The sequence below is a fragment of the Danio rerio genome, chromosome 3 (assembly GCF_049306965.1).
Source record: "Danio rerio strain Tuebingen ecotype United States chromosome 3, GRCz12tu, whole genome shotgun sequence".
Lineage (NCBI taxonomy): Eukaryota > Metazoa > Chordata > Actinopteri > Cypriniformes > Danionidae > Danio > Danio rerio.
Window position 1 is genome coordinate 45,625,578 of NC_133178.1, and position 19,423 is coordinate 45,645,000.

General features: G+C 39.0%; 1 protein-coding gene and 1 long non-coding RNA gene across 4 annotated transcripts in view; one reads left to right on the plus strand and one right to left on the minus strand.

The window, feature by feature from the left end:
* Nucleotides 1-240: 240 nt before the first annotated feature.
* si:ch211-66e2.5 lies at nucleotides 241-16,656 on the plus strand. The gene is made up of 5 exons (XM_001920312.8): nucleotides 241-368; nucleotides 2,525-2,791; nucleotides 5,365-5,697; nucleotides 5,793-6,044; nucleotides 16,280-16,656. Exons 1-5 carry the CDS (start codon nucleotides 320-322, stop codon nucleotides 16,285-16,287), a joined length of 909 nt encoding a protein of 302 aa, XP_001920347.3. The 5' UTR covers nucleotides 241-319; the 3' UTR covers nucleotides 16,288-16,656.
* The window catches only part of LOC141381273 (uncharacterized), a 124,232-nt gene continuing 107,698 nt past the window's right edge, over nucleotides 2,890-19,423 (minus strand). For 2 of the 3 annotated variants that reach the window (XR_012401201.1, XR_012401202.1), the window contains exons 3-4: nucleotides 5,799-5,998; nucleotides 2,890-5,688 (exon numbers count right to left, since the gene is read on the minus strand). This is a non-coding gene — a long non-coding RNA (uncharacterized lncRNA). Of the gene's footprint in view, nucleotides 5,689-5,798; nucleotides 5,999-17,505; nucleotides 17,944-19,423 lie in introns of those variants that run through there. The other variant, XR_012401203.1, reaches the window with a different exon arrangement.

Below are 19,423 nucleotides of genomic sequence, written 5' to 3' on the forward strand. Positions count from 1 at the left end.
ATAATCAATCAATTTAAATGCCACCTTTAGACAAATAACCATTTAAAGTTTTGTTAATGTCTGTATTTGATTTCATTTCACAAGACTCAAACGTGCTAGAAAATGACTGACACTTTATGAGAAATATTAAAGTGCGAGCAGAGGGAGAGCTGATTCTAATGAGGCCCACTTCTTCAATCCCCCTCCAGGCCCTTCAGCACAAGGGAAGGCTTTTGTTGCCTGTCACAGCTCGCTGTTTTTAGTTGCCAAGCAGGACCGAGTTGGAATTTCTCTTGCCTCTGTGTCTGGACTATAGCGGATCTTAACCACTTCCATCAAAATGAAGAACAATCTCTTGTGCTTTCTTGGTCTGTCTATTATCGGAATAGGTAAGAAGTTAAAAATGTGCGAATATCATTGGTTGTTTTATAGTATTTCATGTTACACTCAGTTGGTTCTAATCTGTTCAAAACTTAGTGAATCCTTCTGTACCATCTTTGTTACTACAGTAAGTAACAGATAGTAGTAATAAATAAGTGATGACAATTTGGATTGGAGAGAATTCTACTAAAGTTTTACTTCATGTTGTAGTACGAGCCTGTTAAATGGTTCATTCTGATTGGCCGGTGAACATTCCAAGGTGTGCAGTTATTTTCAGATAAACGCCCAGCTAAAGTAGTTCTAAAGTGTTGCCCACACTATAGTTCCTGAGTATATAAAGTAGATCACTACACTTTTTGATCTAAACTGTTCCAAATGAGTTTTTCGGCTTGTAAAAACGCTTTTATTGTGGTGTGTTGGTTAAATTTACTCCAGCTTCGTTATGATGGTGGCTGTTTTTGACTTATTGAGTTCCAATATAACCACATTTTTTTGACTGCAAAGACTTGACATCTTATAATCCTGCATTTTGATTGAAGATCTAATTTGGATTTTCTCAGATATATCAAGGTAAATGTGCAAAGGTCTCTCTCACATACTACATATAAAAGCCAAAAACAAAGTTTTTTTGCAGTGTAACTGATGATCAACAGCAAAAATGAAAAAAATTAGCTTTTTTTAACAGTAAAAACCACCAACAACCAAGAATGCACAATTTTATGGTGTTATGTCTTTGCAGGCTCAAAATGCCATTATAATGGAAATCATTAGGGGCAAAAACGGCCACGAACAAAACAAAACCTTAGTCAATTTGAGTGTATTGTTGAGTTTTTGAAACATTTCAAAGCATTTTCCTAAAAAAAATATGTGACAAATTAAGATTTGTCACCAAAAGGCATTCCATTTGCTTAATCTTAGAGAAAATTGTGCTCAAATTAAGACTTAATTAGAACTTAATCACCACAAAGTGGATGAAAACATCCCCAACATCACACAAGGGTGAAAATGCAATATCCTAGCAAGAATAATGAGCGTGTATTAGATCTAATACATGTCTAAACAAAGATCTTTTGCTAAAACAGGGCTACATTTGTTCTTTTCCTACTCGTCATGATGCCTGATGTGATTTATTAGAGTAACTTGATTTAAACTGTAAACAATGAGTGAAGTTTACAAGAGGTGCAATTTTTCTCCTCACAGATCATTCTAATTAGAATTAACAATTTACTTCCAGCAGCCAATGAACACCACAAATCCAAAATATTTTTTACTTGCATTTAACATTACTTTATTGTATTGAATACGAAGAAAAGATAATCTGAAGGAACAAAATACAGTGACCCGAGGGCCTTGGCTACTAATATGCTTAGGGTAGCTTAATACCATGTTCAAATACCAAGCGTAGTGTTATGTGCAGGTCGATTATAAAGCTTAAAGCCAGACATTCCTCTCGTTAAGTTTTATCAATGTACAGATTATGTGTAAAGCAACATTTCTTGACATTAATTAAATAGAGATTTCTTTACATTATTTTAATGGGGACTATTATGAATCTTTTATACAAGATGTAAAAGTATCTGATGTCTCTAGAGTGTGTATATGAAGTTCCTGCTGAAAATACTGCACAAATTATGCTTTAGAGCTCTTTGAAATACTGATGATACACAGGGCAATTTTTTAGCAATGCAAACTTTGGGAAATTATGCCATAAATAGGCAACCGAGAGAGACACAGTATAACTAATTAGGTATAATGTTGTAGCACATTCTTAACAGAAAAATATCCAAGCATCATCACTCTGCAAAACTGCCCAGCAGCATAGCCCAAAAATATCTTCAGCACTGCCCTGTGTATCTAAATTAAACCTAATTGTGTCATTTTGGTGACTGTCACTTTAAATTCAAATGAGATTTCTATTGCTATTTTTGCTATTTTTAAAAGAGGGCAGAGCAACAAATGCCTGTGGGTCAGCATAGTGGCAGATTCAAAAACAAGATGATGTCTAATGCTAATGAAGGAGACAGTCACTAGTGGGCGGGGCTTTCCCCCTCTGATGACACATATAAAGGGACAATGTTTGTTTTCAGCTTGACAGTTGTCGTGAGCAAGAAAAAGGTGGATTCTCTGTGCAGTTTTGCTGATGTTGATGATATTCTCTGTTTAGTGTCAGGTGACAGTTGCTCCCTAGAGATTTCTCCGCCCAGAGCAGTGGTGAAGTTTGGGGATCCGGTGACGGTCAGCTGTGTGGCCTCTCGTCCCGTCCGAGTGCTGGGATGGGAATCGATTATTGCCGCATCACACACTCAGCACGACCTGAGCGTTCAGTGGCGGGTGGACAGTTTGACGGACTGGATTGAGGAGCCGATCTGCTATGGCGTTTTCTTCACTGCACCCAGACAGTGTGAGGAAAAACTAAACCTTGTTCTATACAGTAAGTAGTGTTCTCTATGTACATCAAAAATTACCTTTTTAGTTAAGCTGTATCTATAAGCTTAATATATTTTTAAAGGGATAGTTCAAACACAAATACATTTTCTTTCATAATTTATTCACCATTAACTTATCACAAACCTGCCTGAGTATATTTCTTCTGTTGAAAACAAAAGAAAGTGTTTTGAAAAACATTTACATTCATAGTATTTGTTGTTTCTACTATATACACTTAGGTACAATTTACTAGTTCCGGGTTGGACCAACTTTTATGCCTTAATCCTTTGAGGCATATAGATTCAGCAAGGTACTGGAAATATTCCTTTTTGCTGTATATTGACATGATAGCGTCACACAGTTGCTGCAGATTTGTCGGCTGCATATCCATGATGCGAATCTCCCATTCAACCACATTCTGGTAACTGTGCAGGCCATTTGAGTACAGTGAACTCATTGTCATGTTCAAGAAACCAGTCTGAGATGATTTGCGCTTTATGACATGGCACGTTAATCCGCTGGAAGTAGCCATCAGAAGAAGGGTACACTGTGGTCATAAAGAGATGGACATGGTCAGCAACAATCCTCGGGTAGGCTGTGGTGTTAACACAATGCTCAATTGATACTAATGGGTCAATACACCGACAGCTGCCTGAACCGTTAATAAAAGGCAGAAGGGATCTATGCTTTCATGCTGTTGACACCAAATTCTGACCCTACCATCCGAATGTCGCAACAGAAATTGAGACGCATTAGATCAGGGAAGTTTGTCCATTTCTCTATTGTTCAATTTTGGTGAGCCTGTGCGGCTTGTAACCTCAGTTTCCTGTTTTAGACATGGTGTGGTCTTCTGCTGCTATAGCCTATCCGCCTCAAGATTGGATGTGTTGTGCGTTCAGAGATGCTCTTCTGCATGCCTCAGTTGTAACAAGTGGTTATTTGAGTTACTTTAGCCTTTCTATCAGCTGGAACCAGTCTGGCCATTCTCCTCTGATCTCTGGCATTAACAAGGCATTTGCGCCCATAGAACTGGCGCTCACTGGATATTTTTTTTTTCAGACCATTCTCTGTAACCCAAGAGATGTTGTGCTTGAAAATACCAGTAGATCAGCATTTTTTTAAATACTCAGACCATCCTGCCTGGCACCAACAACCATGCAACATTTAAAGTCACTTAAATCACCTTTATTCCCTGTTCTGATGCTCAGTTAGAACTGCAGCAGATTGTCTTGACCATTTCTACATGCCTAGATGCATTGAGTTGCTGTCATGTGATTAGCTGATTAGGAATTTGGTTAATGAGCAGTTGGACAGGTGTACCTAATAAAGTGGCCGTGAGTGTATGTCAACAGTTTCAAGTTTCCAACATTCTTCAGAATATCTTCTTTAGTGTTCACCAGAGAAAAAAAAATCATGAAGATTTGAAACCATTTAAAAGTTAATAGCGAGTATGTTTTATTTATTTTTGGATGAGTAATCATTTGTATTATCAAGTAATCATTTGTTAAAAAGGTCTCACTCTTACACTTGCCAGAAAAAAAAAACATAAAAAAAAAACATTTTTATATTAACTCTAGTGTGAAACTTTCACAAACAATTTACTAAAATTGGCCTTCGGTCTCAGGTGTGAACTTTTTTTTTTTAATCAAAAAGCCAAAACAATCAAGTGTGACTCACAAATGAATAAAATATTTACTATAGGTAACTGTGTATCTCTCCAGGACCAAACGTGACCTCTCTGGTTTCAGATAAATCTGCTTTAAGTTTCAATCACACAAGATTTCTTTCTGAAAGTGTTGTGAAACTTGCTAGAAGCAGTGTGATATCCTTTCTACGAAATGTCATCACAAGCGTGCTTTCTAAAGAGCATGAGCACAGTGTGTTTTACCATCAAAAGCAGAAATGAAATGTTAAGAGCTCTGATAGACAAACAGATCACTGGAGGATGAGTGAATGATGACATTAGTTATTTTGGGTCATTGACCTTCAACAATAACCAGCTTGTGCTAGAAATAGTCCAGAACTAGCCCTTTTAAATCAAGACCACTTTTAAACTTTGACTTGTCCAAATTGATGTATTGATGAATTTAAACTACCTAAACTATTTTTGTTTAGAAATATACATTGATGAGAGCCTAATTAAAACAACTGTAATGGTGATGTGTTTTAACCCCCAGAATCCAGATTTTCCAATAGTTGTATCTCAGCCAACTGTTATCATATCCTAACAAACATTAATAGAAATCTTATTAATTTAGCTTGCTTTCAGATTTCCTTCTCAATTTTTAAACGTTAACCATGGGCAGGGTCACATACTAAAAATTGTGGCCTATTTGTAACATGATTCTCCTTTTTGACTACCATTATTAGTCTCAAATTTCCTCATCTTTTTTTGAAAGTCATGAAAAAACTATTGTAGAGTTTTTCTTTCGCTATTTGAACAGATGGAAATGTAAAATGTGAATTACATTCACTTCCCTCTGAGTTCTTCACCCAACAATTACTGTAAACTTGAACAGTAAATGTGATTACAATAAATGTTTGTAAATGTTTGCATTGTCACTCATTTTTACACAGAAAAACCAGACAGCGTGTCCATAAGTTTAGTGAATCACAGCAGTCCTGTGGTGGAGGGACGAGAGTACCAGCTCCAATGTGAGGTGCACAACGTCGCGCCTGTTCAGTACCTTGTTTTACGATGGTACAGAGAACAAACCGAAGTTTACAACCACTCCTTCTCAGAGTTGACACCTGCCACGCCAGTGCAGGTGTCCTCCACCCTGCTGATCGTTCCAAACAGAGCTGAAGATGGAGCTCAGTACAGGTGTGAAGCAGAGCTACAGCTGGGCCCTGAAGGCCCTCAGCCTCCTCCTACAGTTCTGTCCCCATCGCTCAACATTGCTGTCCACTGTAAGTCAATAATAAGAGACAACAGCCAATTGTTCAAACATGTTATATCTGTCGATGTTTTTAGCAGTTACATATTTCTAACTTTTTTTAATCAGACCCACCTGACTTCCGCAGTCCAAAGGAAGAGCAGCTGGAGGTCAGTGAGGGTAGTGAAGTGGTGCTGGATTGTACAGCAGAGGGAAACCCACTGCCTGTGTACATCTGGACGTCCCCAAACCTTCAGGAGAAGGCTGATGATCAGCCCGTTTTGAAAGACGCATCTTTGAGCCCAGGGGTTTATACATGCACTGCATCAAATATACTTGGGAAAAAGAGCAAACAGTTTGTCATCAAGCACAAATCCAAAGGTGAGAGCTAAAAAAAACACATGCGTAAGGTAAATGCTGTTGTTTTCTTCATTGTAGTGAATGGGGCAGGCTGAGACTCAGTGTCGATTTGTCCTAGCTTGCCAGATTTTCGTACCTCCCATTCAAAAAGTAGATAGCACATTTTGATGACACATATGCTACCCATCAGATTTTGCAACCAGTGTAAATGTTAATGTGTAGTGTGATATGAAGCTGTAATATCTACCTAATCTACCTAATCCCTAACCCCAACCTCAGAACCATTCAAATACAGTGTTGGTAGTATAATCTGATGGGTAGGATAAAATGTGAGGCTGGAAGCTAACGACCATCACCTATGCATGCCCCCTGTCTCAAGTCTCACGAAGGAGAATTGGATGATCTTAAAAAAAGGAAAGACAGCAGTAAAGTATGAGAGAGGACCAGTGCTGGAAATTTGTGTTTTGTTTTGCTTTCACTTTGGCGATAGTCTCCATGAGACTTGAGACTGGTGGCATGCACAGGTGATGACTGTTAGCACTCATGTCACCAGCCTCAAATGCCCCCACAACTCTCGCCCCTGCTCCACTCGTTACATTCACATATTTTTACTCACATAAAAGTAATTAACAGTAATTATGACCCCTAGTGGGCGCATGTTCACAACGAACAAAGGTGTAGTTTGATGACTCCATGACTGAGTGTGGAATCATGGGAGTTGTTGTTTTCTTTACATGCTACAGGACTCCTGCAGAAATCATGTTCATGAATGAACTAAATATTCAAATACTTATCATGGTAGTATGAAGCAGAGTAAAGCTGAAAGCTGCTGGAGAAAAACAAGACAGATGAAACATTTGCTGATGAGCGATAAGCGTGATGCTCAAACATTGTGTGTGTATATATATATATATATATATATATATATATATATATATATATATATATATATATATATATATCTATATATATATATATATATATATATATATATATATATATATATATACATATATATATATATATATATATATATATATATATATATATATATATATATATATATATATATATAGATGTGTGTGTGTGTGCATTAAAATATTATCAGACATACTGTGAAAATGTCCTTGCTCTGTTTAGGAAATATTTAAAACAGAAAAAAATATATAAATAAATCAAAGGGGGGCTAATAATTCTGACTTCTGTGTGTGTGTGTGTGTATATATATATATATATATATATATATATATATATACAAAAATCTTACATAGTATTCTTTTAATATTTGAACAAAATACTACTAGCTTGTTTAGTAAGTTAGGTTAATTTTTTATCTCTTGAATGCATGAATGTTTTACCGATCAGTATATATATATATATATATATATATATATATATATATATATATATATATATATATATATATATATATATATATATATATATATATACAAAAATCTTACATAGTATTCTTTTAATATTTGAACAAAATACTACTAGCTTGTTGAGTAAGTTAGGTTAATTTTTTATCTCTTGAATGCATGAATGTTTTACCGATCAGTATATATATATATATATATATATATATATATATATATATATATATATATATATATATATATATATATATATATATATATATATATATATATATATATATATATATTTCTCAGTTCTCAAAAATATGTCCCTGGGCACATAATTACAATGAACATGGGTTGCAATATAATCAACAGAAAGTAATGAATTTTTAATGAAATTTTGTCCATAGAAATCATCTGTATTGTTTAATTGCACAGCCCTAATAAATGGTCCGATATGCTGGACTAAATAAAATGCAACGACATACCTTTGAAGCTACTGTGCCAGGATTTCTAAAACAGTAATTGCAGAATTTTTTATTTTTTGGCATTGTAACATGGTAGTACCATTCACAGAGCTAAACCTTTGGGCTTATTAACAAATACTCCTAAAACATACTAACACAACATCCCACGCATATTTGTTCAGTTTTAAGTGATAGCACTAAGCACACATCTCTTATGTAGAAAGATAATTTATTGTAGAAATAATTTTTAAAACAACTTTTAAAGAAACTCATAGAGAAAGAAGTCTCATGAATTGCTCAGGTGTGAGTTTTTTACAGCCTTCAACAGATTGCAAAAATCTTAATGGTTCTGTGAGTTTTGAGTATCAAATCTGATCTTTATTTTGTATTGTTTTATTGAATTCATGCCTGGGCCATTCTACAGCTCAATTTTCTTCCTCTGAAAGCATTTGAGAATTTCCTTGGCTGTGCTTTGAATTGTCTTACTAAAATGTCCACTCTGGTTTTATCTTCATCATACTGATAATGTTGGACTGAATCATCTATTTTACAATAACGACTAAATATTGCAGAATAACTAATTAGAGATTTCAGCTGCTGTCTGGGCTTTCAGTGTGTTTCTACTCCTCCCTTTCTTCATGTTTTTAAAAATAAAATTATAATCCACACTGGAAATGTGTGTGCCTGTTGTGATGAGTCAGAAGGCATTGAATCCATTTGCAAGCTTTATTAAGAGCACACATACAAACAAACACAAAGGGGCAATCCAGGAGACAGAACGTGGGACAGGCAAAAGTTCAAAGGCAGGCAGATATCTTACTGGTCAGAATAACAGGCTGGAGATCAGGGGCAGGCAGATGTCTTTCGTAATCGTAGAACAAGCACAGGGTCAGAAACACAGATCAGTCCGAAGCAGGGAGTATGGAACGCTCAGAAATGACAGCCAGGCAAATCAAGACTTCGCAACGAACCGGAGCGTGAGTGTGGTATATATACACGAGAGCTGATGAGTTGCACCTGGACCGTAATCAGTGCCAGGTAGCAGGGCTTATGGGATTTTGAGTCCGTGAGTCGAATCAGAATTCTGGCGATGGTTCCCTCTGGTGGTGCACAAGAGGGTTGGCATCGCCCTCATTTACAACAGAACCCCCCTCCTGCGAGCGGCTCCTGAAGCGAGAAGGCACCTGACGCCGGGGTCTACCGCGCTGTCGGGGGGCTGGTTTCTCTGGGAACCTTTGATGAAACTCTTCCGTGAGAGTTGGGTCTAGAATATCTCTAGCATTCACCCAGGACCGTTCCTCTGGACCGTACCCTTCCCAGTCCACCAGATATTGGAGGGCGCCACCCCGACGTCGAGAGTCCAGCACTTCTCGAACGAGGTAAGCTTCCTCGCCCTCGATCATGACAGGTGGAGGGGTCCTGGTTTCCGATTCCTCCTCAACCGCCTCCTCTCGTGGACCACCAGCGGGTTTGAGTAATGACATGTGGAAAGTAGGAGAAATACGATAATGATTAGGCAAGGCTAAGCGAAAAGACACTGGAGTAATCTGGCGTACAATTTTGAATGGCCCTACATACCTGGGACTGAGTTTGCGGCAGGGCAATCTCAGACGAAGGTCTCGTGTCGACAACCACACCCACTGCCCCGGTTGATACGTGGGTCCCTGGCGTCGGTGACGGTTCGCCTGAATCTCTCTCCTCCTGACTGCCCTCATGAGATGTCTGTGAGCCTGGTTCCAGACATCCTCACTCCGCTGCAGCCAATCCGTGACAGCAGGTAACTCAGTGGGTTCTCCGGACCATGGAAACAGGGGTGGTTGGTAGCCAAGAATACATTTGAATGGCGTAATACCCGTGGCTGGCTTTATTAATGAATTTTGTGCATATTCTGCCCACATCAGATAGCGACTCCAGTCGTGCTGTTGCTGATGACAGTAGGAACGTAGAAATCGAATGACTTCTTGATTCATACGTTCAGTTTGGCCGTTGGATTGAGGATGGTACCCTGAGGTGAGACTAACATTAATATTTAGATTTTTACAGAGAGCGGACCATACCCGGGAAGTGAATTGGGATCCCCTGTCTGAGACGATATCATCAGGTAAGCCAAACATTCGAAATACATGATTGCACAGGGCTTCTGCGGTTTCAAAGGCAGAGGGCAATTTGGGCAACGGTATTAGGCGACAAGCCTTGGAGAAACGATCAACCACCGTGAGAATGACTGTGTTGTTCTGGGAAACAGGGAGATCCGTAATGAAGTCCACCGCTATATGGGACCAGGGCCGTTGCGGAACCGGTAGCGGTTGTAACAGGCCAGCAGGGGTTTGGTGAGATGCCTTCGTGCTTTGGCAAATTTTACATTTCTGAACATAATTAATTACATCCTTCGTGAGGGACGGCCACCAAAACGGGCTTTGACTAACTCCAAAGTTGCAGTGATGCCTGGATGCCCCGAACTGGGAGTGTCATGAATATGGGTCAGTAATCTGGTACGTATGTTATTGGGTACAAAAATCAGGTGATTCGGACAGTCTACTGGAGGGTTGTTTTCTCGGTTGGCCTCTTGGATCTCGGTAAGTATGTCCCACTGTACTGGAGCCACTAGTAAGTTCGTAGGAATAACGGTTTCATCACTAATTGGGGTTTTATCCTCTGATAGCCTGGATAGTGCATCTGCCTTACTATTTTTACTCCCTGGTCTATAGGTGACAATGAAGTCGAATCTGGTGAAGAACAAAGCCCAACGAGCTTGTCTGGGATTTAGACGTTTGGCTGAGCGAAGATATTCCAGATTCTTGTGGTCAGTTAATATGGTGAATTGCTGACTAGCCCCCTCCAGCCAGTGTCTCCATTCTTCCAGGGCTAATTTCATTGCCAGTAATTCGCGATTTCCCACATCATAGTTTCGTTCTGCGCTGGTCAATTTACGGGAGAAGAAGGCACATGGATACATTTTGGATGGTTGACCCTGACGTTGAGATAACACAGCACCGACTCCTGTGTTGGATGCATCCACTTCCACAATGAAAGGTAGGTCTGGGTTGGGATGACGGAGAATAGGAGCTGTGGTGAATTGAGTCTTCAGATCGCTAAATGCTTGGCGTGCTTCAGAGGACCAGGATAGTTTGTGGGAATTTCGTTTGGTCATGGCTGTTAATGGTGCGGCTATTGAACTAAAGCCTCTGATAAACCGTCTATAGAAGTTGGCAAAACCTAGAAATCGCTGCAACTCCTTGAGATTCTGGGGTAACGGCCATCGTTGAACTGCCTGTACCTTCGTATCATCCATGGTAATCCCTTCTGCACTGATGACGTATCCCAAAAAGGCGATCTGTGTCTGGTGAAATTCACACTTCTCTAATTTGGCGTACAGACGATGTTGAATCATGCGTTGCAACACCATACGTACATGTTCAACATGTTCCTTCATCGTGTTTGAATATATGAGGATGTCGTCGATGTAAATGATGACCCAGCGATCCAGCATATCCCGAAAGACATCGTTCATAAAAGATTGGAACACGGATGGACAGTTTGACAGGCCGAAGGGCATTACCGTGTACTCATAGTGCCCCCTAGTGGTGGAAAACGCGGTCTTCCACTCGTCACCAGCACGGATTCTGACAAGGTTATATGCACTGCGAAGATCAAGCTTGGTATAATATCTAGCCTTTCTTAATTGTTCCAGGGCAGGAGGTACGAGGGGTAATGGATAGCGGAATTTTACGGTGATTTCATTGAGCCCTCGGTAATCAATACAGGGACGTAAACTGCCATCTTTCTTCTTTACAAAGAAGAATCCAGCTGAAGCAGGAGATGTAGAAGGTCGGATGAAACCCTTGGCCAATTCCTCGTCGATATATTCAGACATTGCCTTGTGCTCAGGTTGTGACAGAGGGAATATTCGACCCGTTGGAGGACTTGAACCTGGAATTAACTCAATAGCACAATCACTTGGTCGGTGTGGGGGAAGTTGAGTAGCTTTTTGTTTGCTAAAAGCTTCATGTAAGTCATGGTACTCAATGGGGATTAGTTCATCAACGAGTTCAGGTAACACATTAGTGGTTCGTAATGGAATTTTGTGAATGGGCTGGATGCACTGTTTCATGCATGACTCACTCCACTGCAATATCTGTCCGTCCCTCCAGGAGATATGAGGATCATGTCGCCTTAACCAGGGCAGTCCCAACACCAGTGGATGATTAACTGAATCAATAATGTAGAATTGCATTTCCTCAATGTGTAGAACACCAACTTGTAACTGTAGCTTATTCGTAATCATACGGATGCGTCCTTCACCCACAGGACGACCGTCTAGTGCTTCCACTGCAAGACAGGAATCATATGAGCTGAGAGATAGTTCGTGACATAAAGCAAATTTCTTAGATATAAAGTTTCCGGCAGATCCAGAGTCGACAAGAGCCGTAGTATTAATCATTCTTTTATCAAATTTAATAATCACAGGAATCAGTACACTGAAAAGTGCAGGAACATGGGAAAGACTCACCGATTGAACTGGTGTCTGAGGTCGTACGCTGCAGGTGGATTTCCTGTGCCCTGATTGACCGCAGTACAGGCATAGATGATTTTGCAATCGATGCATTCTTTCTTCATGGGTGAGACGGGTGAAACCCAGTTGCATGGGTTCATCAGGGGGCGTGTCACTTGAAACATGGAGCTGTGTGCGAGGATTTCTACGGCTGCGAATCAGATGATCAAGACGGATGGTAAGTTCAATGAGTTCGTTCAATTTCTTTCCTTCGTCACGGCAAGCCAATTCAGATTGTAGATTGGTATTCAGACCCCGTCTGAATAGTGTCTTCAGTGTATCCTCAACCCAGTTAGTTTGAGCGGCGAGAGTGCGAAATGACAGGACGTATTCTGCAGCTGTGTTACGCCCCTGTGTAAGAGAAAGTAACTGCTCACCGGGGCTTCTCCCATCTGCTGGGTGCTCGAACACTTCCCGAAATTGCTTGAGAAAAGTTTCAAATGTGGGATAGTTACATTCCTCCTCCTTCCATATCGCTGTAGCCCATTCCAGCGCTCTCCCCGTTAATAGGTTGCATACAAAAGCCACCCGACTAGAATCAGTGGGATATAATGCAGGTTGTTGGTTAACAAATAGTTTGCATTGCAATAAGAAGCCTTTGCAGCGAGAAGGTGACCCATCAAACTTTTCAGGAAAAGCTAATCGGGGACTTACGGTAGCCGGAGCATTGGAGACATGCGTTGGTTGAGAAGCTGTCATGGTAGCAGGCGGGGTAACTGCAGGATTCGGATGACGGAGTTGCTGCATAGCTCTCACCAGTTCCTCCGTGAGAGAAGTTAGATGGGTGAGTTGTTGATGATGGGTGGCTAACTGAGTGGCTTGAGCGGAAAGTTCAGTCGAGACTTGTGCTAAAGCTGCTGGATTCTGTAGTGGCGAAGTCTTCTGTTGTGATGAGTCAGAAGGCATTGAATCCATTTGCAAGCTTTATTAAGAGCACACATACAAACAAACACAAAGGGGCAATCCAGGAGACAGAACGTGGGACAGGCAAAAGTTCAAAGGCAGGCAGATATCTTACTGGTCAGAATAACAGGCTGGAGATCAGGGGCAGGCAGATGTCTTTCGTAATCGTAGAACAAGCACAGGGTCAGAAACACAGATCAGTCCGAAGCAGGGAGTATGGAACGCTCAGAAATGACAGCCAGGCAAATCAAGACTTCGCAACGAACCGGAGCGTGAGTGTGGTATATATACACGAGAGCTGATGAGTTGCACCTGGACCGTAATCAGTGCCAGGTAGCAGGGCTTATGGGATTTTGAGTCCGTGAGTCGAATCAGAATTCTGGCGATGGTTCCCTCTGGTGGTGCACAAGAGGGTTGGCATCGCCCTCATTTACAACAGTGCCTGTGTGTTTTGAGGGAGCCTAATAAATAATGAACATTGCAAAAACTGCCTGCTGACGCACACAGTTAATGTTGATTAATAAAATAAAGATAAATAATGTAAGCAATGTGTCAGAGACCCTAATTTTTTTTTTAACTCAACAATGAAACATCAAACAATGCTAAAAGATTTTACATTGTCAATCAAATGAACTTAAACAATTAAAAAATGCAACAAATATTTGTTTGGGCTCAAACTACAAAACTAAATGTAAAAAAGTTGCTTAAGTTGCACACTAGTTTGGTCATGTATAAATATCATTATATTTACCATATATTAGAGGATTTATTATTTCCATATATTATAACATATATTGTATAAATATTACTGTCACTATAAGCCTACATCATGCTGACGATCAAAAACACAATGTCATGATATCTCATGCGATTGTCTTCTGACCGAGTGCATCTTAAAATACATGACTGACACTCCTCATAGAAATTGAGAAGCAGACATTCTTTATAATTTGTAAAATAAAGACTTCCAGGTTCAGGAAACAGCAGGAGGAAGTTGCCGCGGCCGTGGTGCAGATTAAAAGTTTAAAAAGTATGTTTATATGGACAGATAGGTACCTAGAAAGAATAGACAGGAATATATTGATCTGTGCCCCGCTGTAGAGTGTAGACGCAAAAGCCTGCTCTCCCGCGGGGTGGACCCGCGCGTGAGAAACTGCCGTGACCCTCGGCTATTTTGACAAATACACACCTAGGTTACACAGAGCCCAACATGGAAGGTTGTGATTGGGTCAGCCCAATGTCAATAAAGAAAAGAACCAATGGGCTGCAGATTATGTCACACAGCCGGTCTGTCCGGAAAAGAAACATTACTTTCAGAGCGTGACAGCTCACACAGCACCGTCAATCACTGAGGCAGAAAAACATGACAGTCTGCTGAGTGTTTTATGGGCCGATCAGATCATAAGAAGATGATCAGCCCGGCCCAAAAAGTACGTCGAAACAGCGGAAAACTGCCTGGCGTCTGGAAAAAAAAATAATAATAAAAAAATGCGTCAATTGCGTTAATTTTTTAAAAATTAATTATTTAAAATTAATCGCATGCGTTAACGCGTTAATTTTGACAGCGCTAATATATATATATATATATATATATATATATATATATATATATATATATATATATATGAGCAATATCACACTCATAGCAGTGTGCTATGGCTGTATTTCAGCACTGGTGGGAGGCGTGATATACAGCCATAGCACACTGCTGCGAGTGTGATATTGCATTTATACAACAGTTCGACGGCACAATCTTGTACATAAAAAAGAAAATCAAACATAGAGTTTAAAACGCTTTTGTATTAGGAACTAATTTCTTCCGCCATTCATTCACATCTGCAGCTGACGTCAGAACAGCAGAAGCCGTACTAATTCACCAACGTCACTTTAGAGCTAGTATTTAAATGATTCTCTATAGCGTAATGTGAAGCGGTAAGTGACTTCTGGTAAGTGACCCCTTAAGGTGATGACAAAACAGCAAATTTTGCTCACATTTTAAGATTATAAGGCTGAACGTGACATGAAATGCCATCCGACTACAGAGATTTCTCACCAGACTGCTACTGTGTTTGCGATAAGGAGGGACAAGGCTGAATCCAGCTTTTTATTTGCAGCTTCTTATTGACTCTGGTCCACCTTAAAAACCACGAGGCTTTCGTTTTTCAGCTTTTTATATGGGCTCAAGAGAACACATTGAGCAAGGGCTTATTGCGGTTCTGGCGCCATCTTGTGGATAGACAATGTCAACCGTCTTTGGCCACCGACGAGCTCTCAGAAATTGTAAATATTTTAAAATAGGCACTATTCTTACAAATAAACTGCATATTTGCAATCTAAACAACTACATTCTTGACTTAACAGCCTCAAAAGTACATTTTGTTGTCTAACAACAGTAATATTTGTCAAACTCTAGCGTCTCTGTTTGTTGCTTGCTGTATGTAATACACAGAGGTGAAGGGTAAAGAGGCCTTTGTGTGATATTACTGGCAAAATATTGCACGGCTATCAGCCAATCAAATTCAAGAACCAGACAGAACTGTTATATATATAGAAAAGTTTAGATTTTATGGTGTTAAATGCATTAAAAAAAGACCAAATGAAATTCCTATCATGCTTGCTTGATAGCAGTAACAGAAGACAGTGCAGATGTGAAATCACTGAAATAAAAGAGCAACAGGAAGGAAAGCGAGAGCAGGAATTCCTGTGATTAACTCTCTCCTTCCTCTCTCTAAAACACTTAGTCATCATGCTTGTTTATTCCAGCAGATAGGGCTGTAATGTCAAAACTGTGCTTTTGGTCTGAATTTTATGCTAATGCTAACTCACAACATCATTCCAAACCTGAACCAAATGCAGCCTCATCACTTTGTCTCTCAGTTACATGAAAAGCTGATGTAATAATTCTCCCGCTTGTGTTTTGACAGATTTGCAAACTGTAAATATTTACAATTATCTCTCATATGTGTTTTCAAGGTGTTTAAGAAGTCGAGAGATCTTGAGGAGGAACCGAAGACAAACAAGCAGCTCTAGATGCTACGCTCAGGACTTTCTGAACGTGGAGGATCAGAATCTAGCTCTAGCTCTACAATTATAGATGTCCATGCTGCGTTTTAGGGGACTCTCTTTTCAGGGGTTATGATTTGTTAAATGTGAGAGTCAAGCCTACTTGTGTGTAAAATCATAAGTGTACAAGTTTTTAATATTGTGTGTAAGATCATTTTAACAGGGCATTTTTATATATATTCCATGACACATCAAGATGATTCTGACTTTTAAAATGTTTTGTTGTTTTTGTTGTAGATATTCACTCACCTAATAATAAAAATAAACACTTTAGTAAAACAAGAGTACACTTCATCCCTGTTTAATCTCTTAAGGTCCAAGGTGTTTTTTTACATGCATTTTTTTTATTTCTCTTTGCTATTTGGGCTTATTGGAACCTAATTAGAATAAAACCCAAGTGTCATCTTTTGATAAAATGTACTTTTAGAGAAAAATGATGTCCATATATGTGGACTCGTAATCCGAATTTACATTAAACACTTTTTACATAAACTTACATTAAACTATATTATTTTGGACTTGCTTTGACTATCAAAGAGTAAAAACAACACTTTTCCCCATTTTAGACAGTTAAAAATGTGGCCAATCAAGCCCTAGGAGGTTAATTTAGTTAATATTCAGCTTGTTTAATTAATGTTGTATTATTTTTCATAACATTCAGAAATGAGATTATGTTTAAGTCAGCTTAGTCCTTTTATCCATCAAGGGTCACCACAGTGGAACGAACAATCGTCAACCATACACTCTCATTCACACACACGCACGCACACACGCGCACACACACACAACGAACAATTTAGTTTATTCAATTCACCTGTAGCGCATGTCTTGGACTGTGGGAGAAACCAGAGTACTCACAGGAAACCCACATGAACCCAGGGAGAACATACACACTAACTGACGCCAACTGACCCAGCCAGAACTCGAACCAGCAACCTTCTTGACAGTGCTAATCACCGAGTCACCATTTCGCCCATAAATTATATTATAAAACTGATCTTGCACTGCAATGTAAAAAAAAAAAAAAAAAAAAAAGAATTGATATACAATTCACCCAAAACTACAGATACTGGTATCATTTATCCTTTTCTTTCTTCTTGAACACAAAAGAAGATATTTTGAAGAAAGCTGAATACCTGTAACCATTGAATTCCTATAACAGCCAGGCCAGGTTCTTCTTGCTCGCAGTCACCCCAATCACACTGATCACCCTCACCTTCTGAGTTCTGATTAGTCACACACCTGCAAATCATCCTCAGACATTCAAACCAGCTCCACATAAGCCATGCAGCACCTCTGCTCACGCAGGGTCCAGCCTTGTCTATGGAAAGAAGGATTAAAGCTCATGCTTAGTACTGTCTAGCTTATTCCAGAGTATTACTTCCTTGCTATGTCCAATGGTATTTGTCTCTCTCATTTAGTGTGATTGCCTTCTGGTTTTGAGGGGTGTCTGTCTCCTGCTCCTTCCATTAACCTGGTTCCATATCATCCTCCGGTTCCACCACTGGTCCCTCCAAATCAGGGGTCACCAATCTCGGTACTGGAGGGCCGGTGTCGCTGCAGGGTTTAGCTCCAACTTGCCTCAACACACTTGCCTGGATGTTTCAAGTATACCAAGTAAGACCTTGATTAGCTTGTTCAGGTGTGTTTGATAAGGGTTGGAGCAAAAATTTGCTGGACACCGGCACTCCAGGAACAAGTTTGGTGACCACTGCTCCAAATCATCTGACCCAAGGTCAATCTATCTACATTTATCAGTGCAGTCAATAAATCATTTTACAACACTGGGAAAAAATTATGTCTGCAAAACTGTTGCAAATAATTTGTGTTGAATTTAAACAAATTAAATTAATGTTCAACTTAATTTGTTTGTTTAAACTCAGCCCAAATAAATTGTTTACAACCTCTAAACTTTAAAAGATTTAGTCAATCCAAGCAATCATCTTTGAATAATTTATTTCAATGTATCAGTTCTCCATCCTCCTGTGATGCTTCCCTTTATAGTATTTTTTTTTTTTCTATGGAAGTAAGGGGTAAAAGGTTACTTCAAAAAATTATTGTTCAAAAATAAAAAAATAAAGAAACTTAAAGGTTTGGAACCACATGAGAGAGAGCGAATGGTAAGTTTGGATTAACTATCCCTTAATACATTTAATCTTATGAAAATGAACCATGGTATTAAAGTGTATAAATTTTGTGCTTTGATTTATTGGTAAAGCTGCCGTTATTGACAGCGAGGTTGAAACAATTAATGAAGCAAATCTGTGGTTAATTTTTTGGTTAGAATGGTTTGCCTATACAATAACCATGTTTTTGCAGTTTTATAAACAGAATGGGTTTTGATTTTGTCTGTTGGGAGTAACGATTTGTCCTGCCCACTCTCTAGTAAATATGTCATGAGAGAAAGTTATTTTGATTGTATGGTGATAACATCTCATGATCTCATCATGATTGTTAACCAGCAATGGAATGAAACAAACTAACCAACTAAAAACTATATTACTTTCAGGTTTGAGAGAATTGTTCAAAAACTTATGTTAAAATCTAATCACTGTTTTAAAAAAAAACCTTTCATCTTATTTTTTTTTAAATCTCTGTTGGAAACTGAACATTTAGCACATCTTTCTAAACAGTTGACATGGTGTAAAGATTTCTAAACATGTGCAAACACTTTGATCCTTCACCACATGCATATATGAAAATCGGAAAGCTGAATAAACCCCCAGAAACATATTATATTAATTACGAATTGTAATTTTTAAAATCAAAACAAATGGCAAAGAGCATATTAACAGGCACCCTTTTTCTGATTGAATGTCAATGATAGAAAATTACAATATGATACTATTTGCAGTGATTTTTATTTGGGCGTTTTGCAAACTAATGCAGGAAATACCACAGTTATTGTCTTGATTGTGAAACTTCAGAAGGTCACAAAAGAAGAAAATCACAGGCAGGAAGTACCCGTGTGCTTTGAAGGAAGAGGACGAATTTATTTGAAGACACATAGCGCTGTTTCAGCCTCTCGCTTGTTTTACAAATGAAATAAATGTT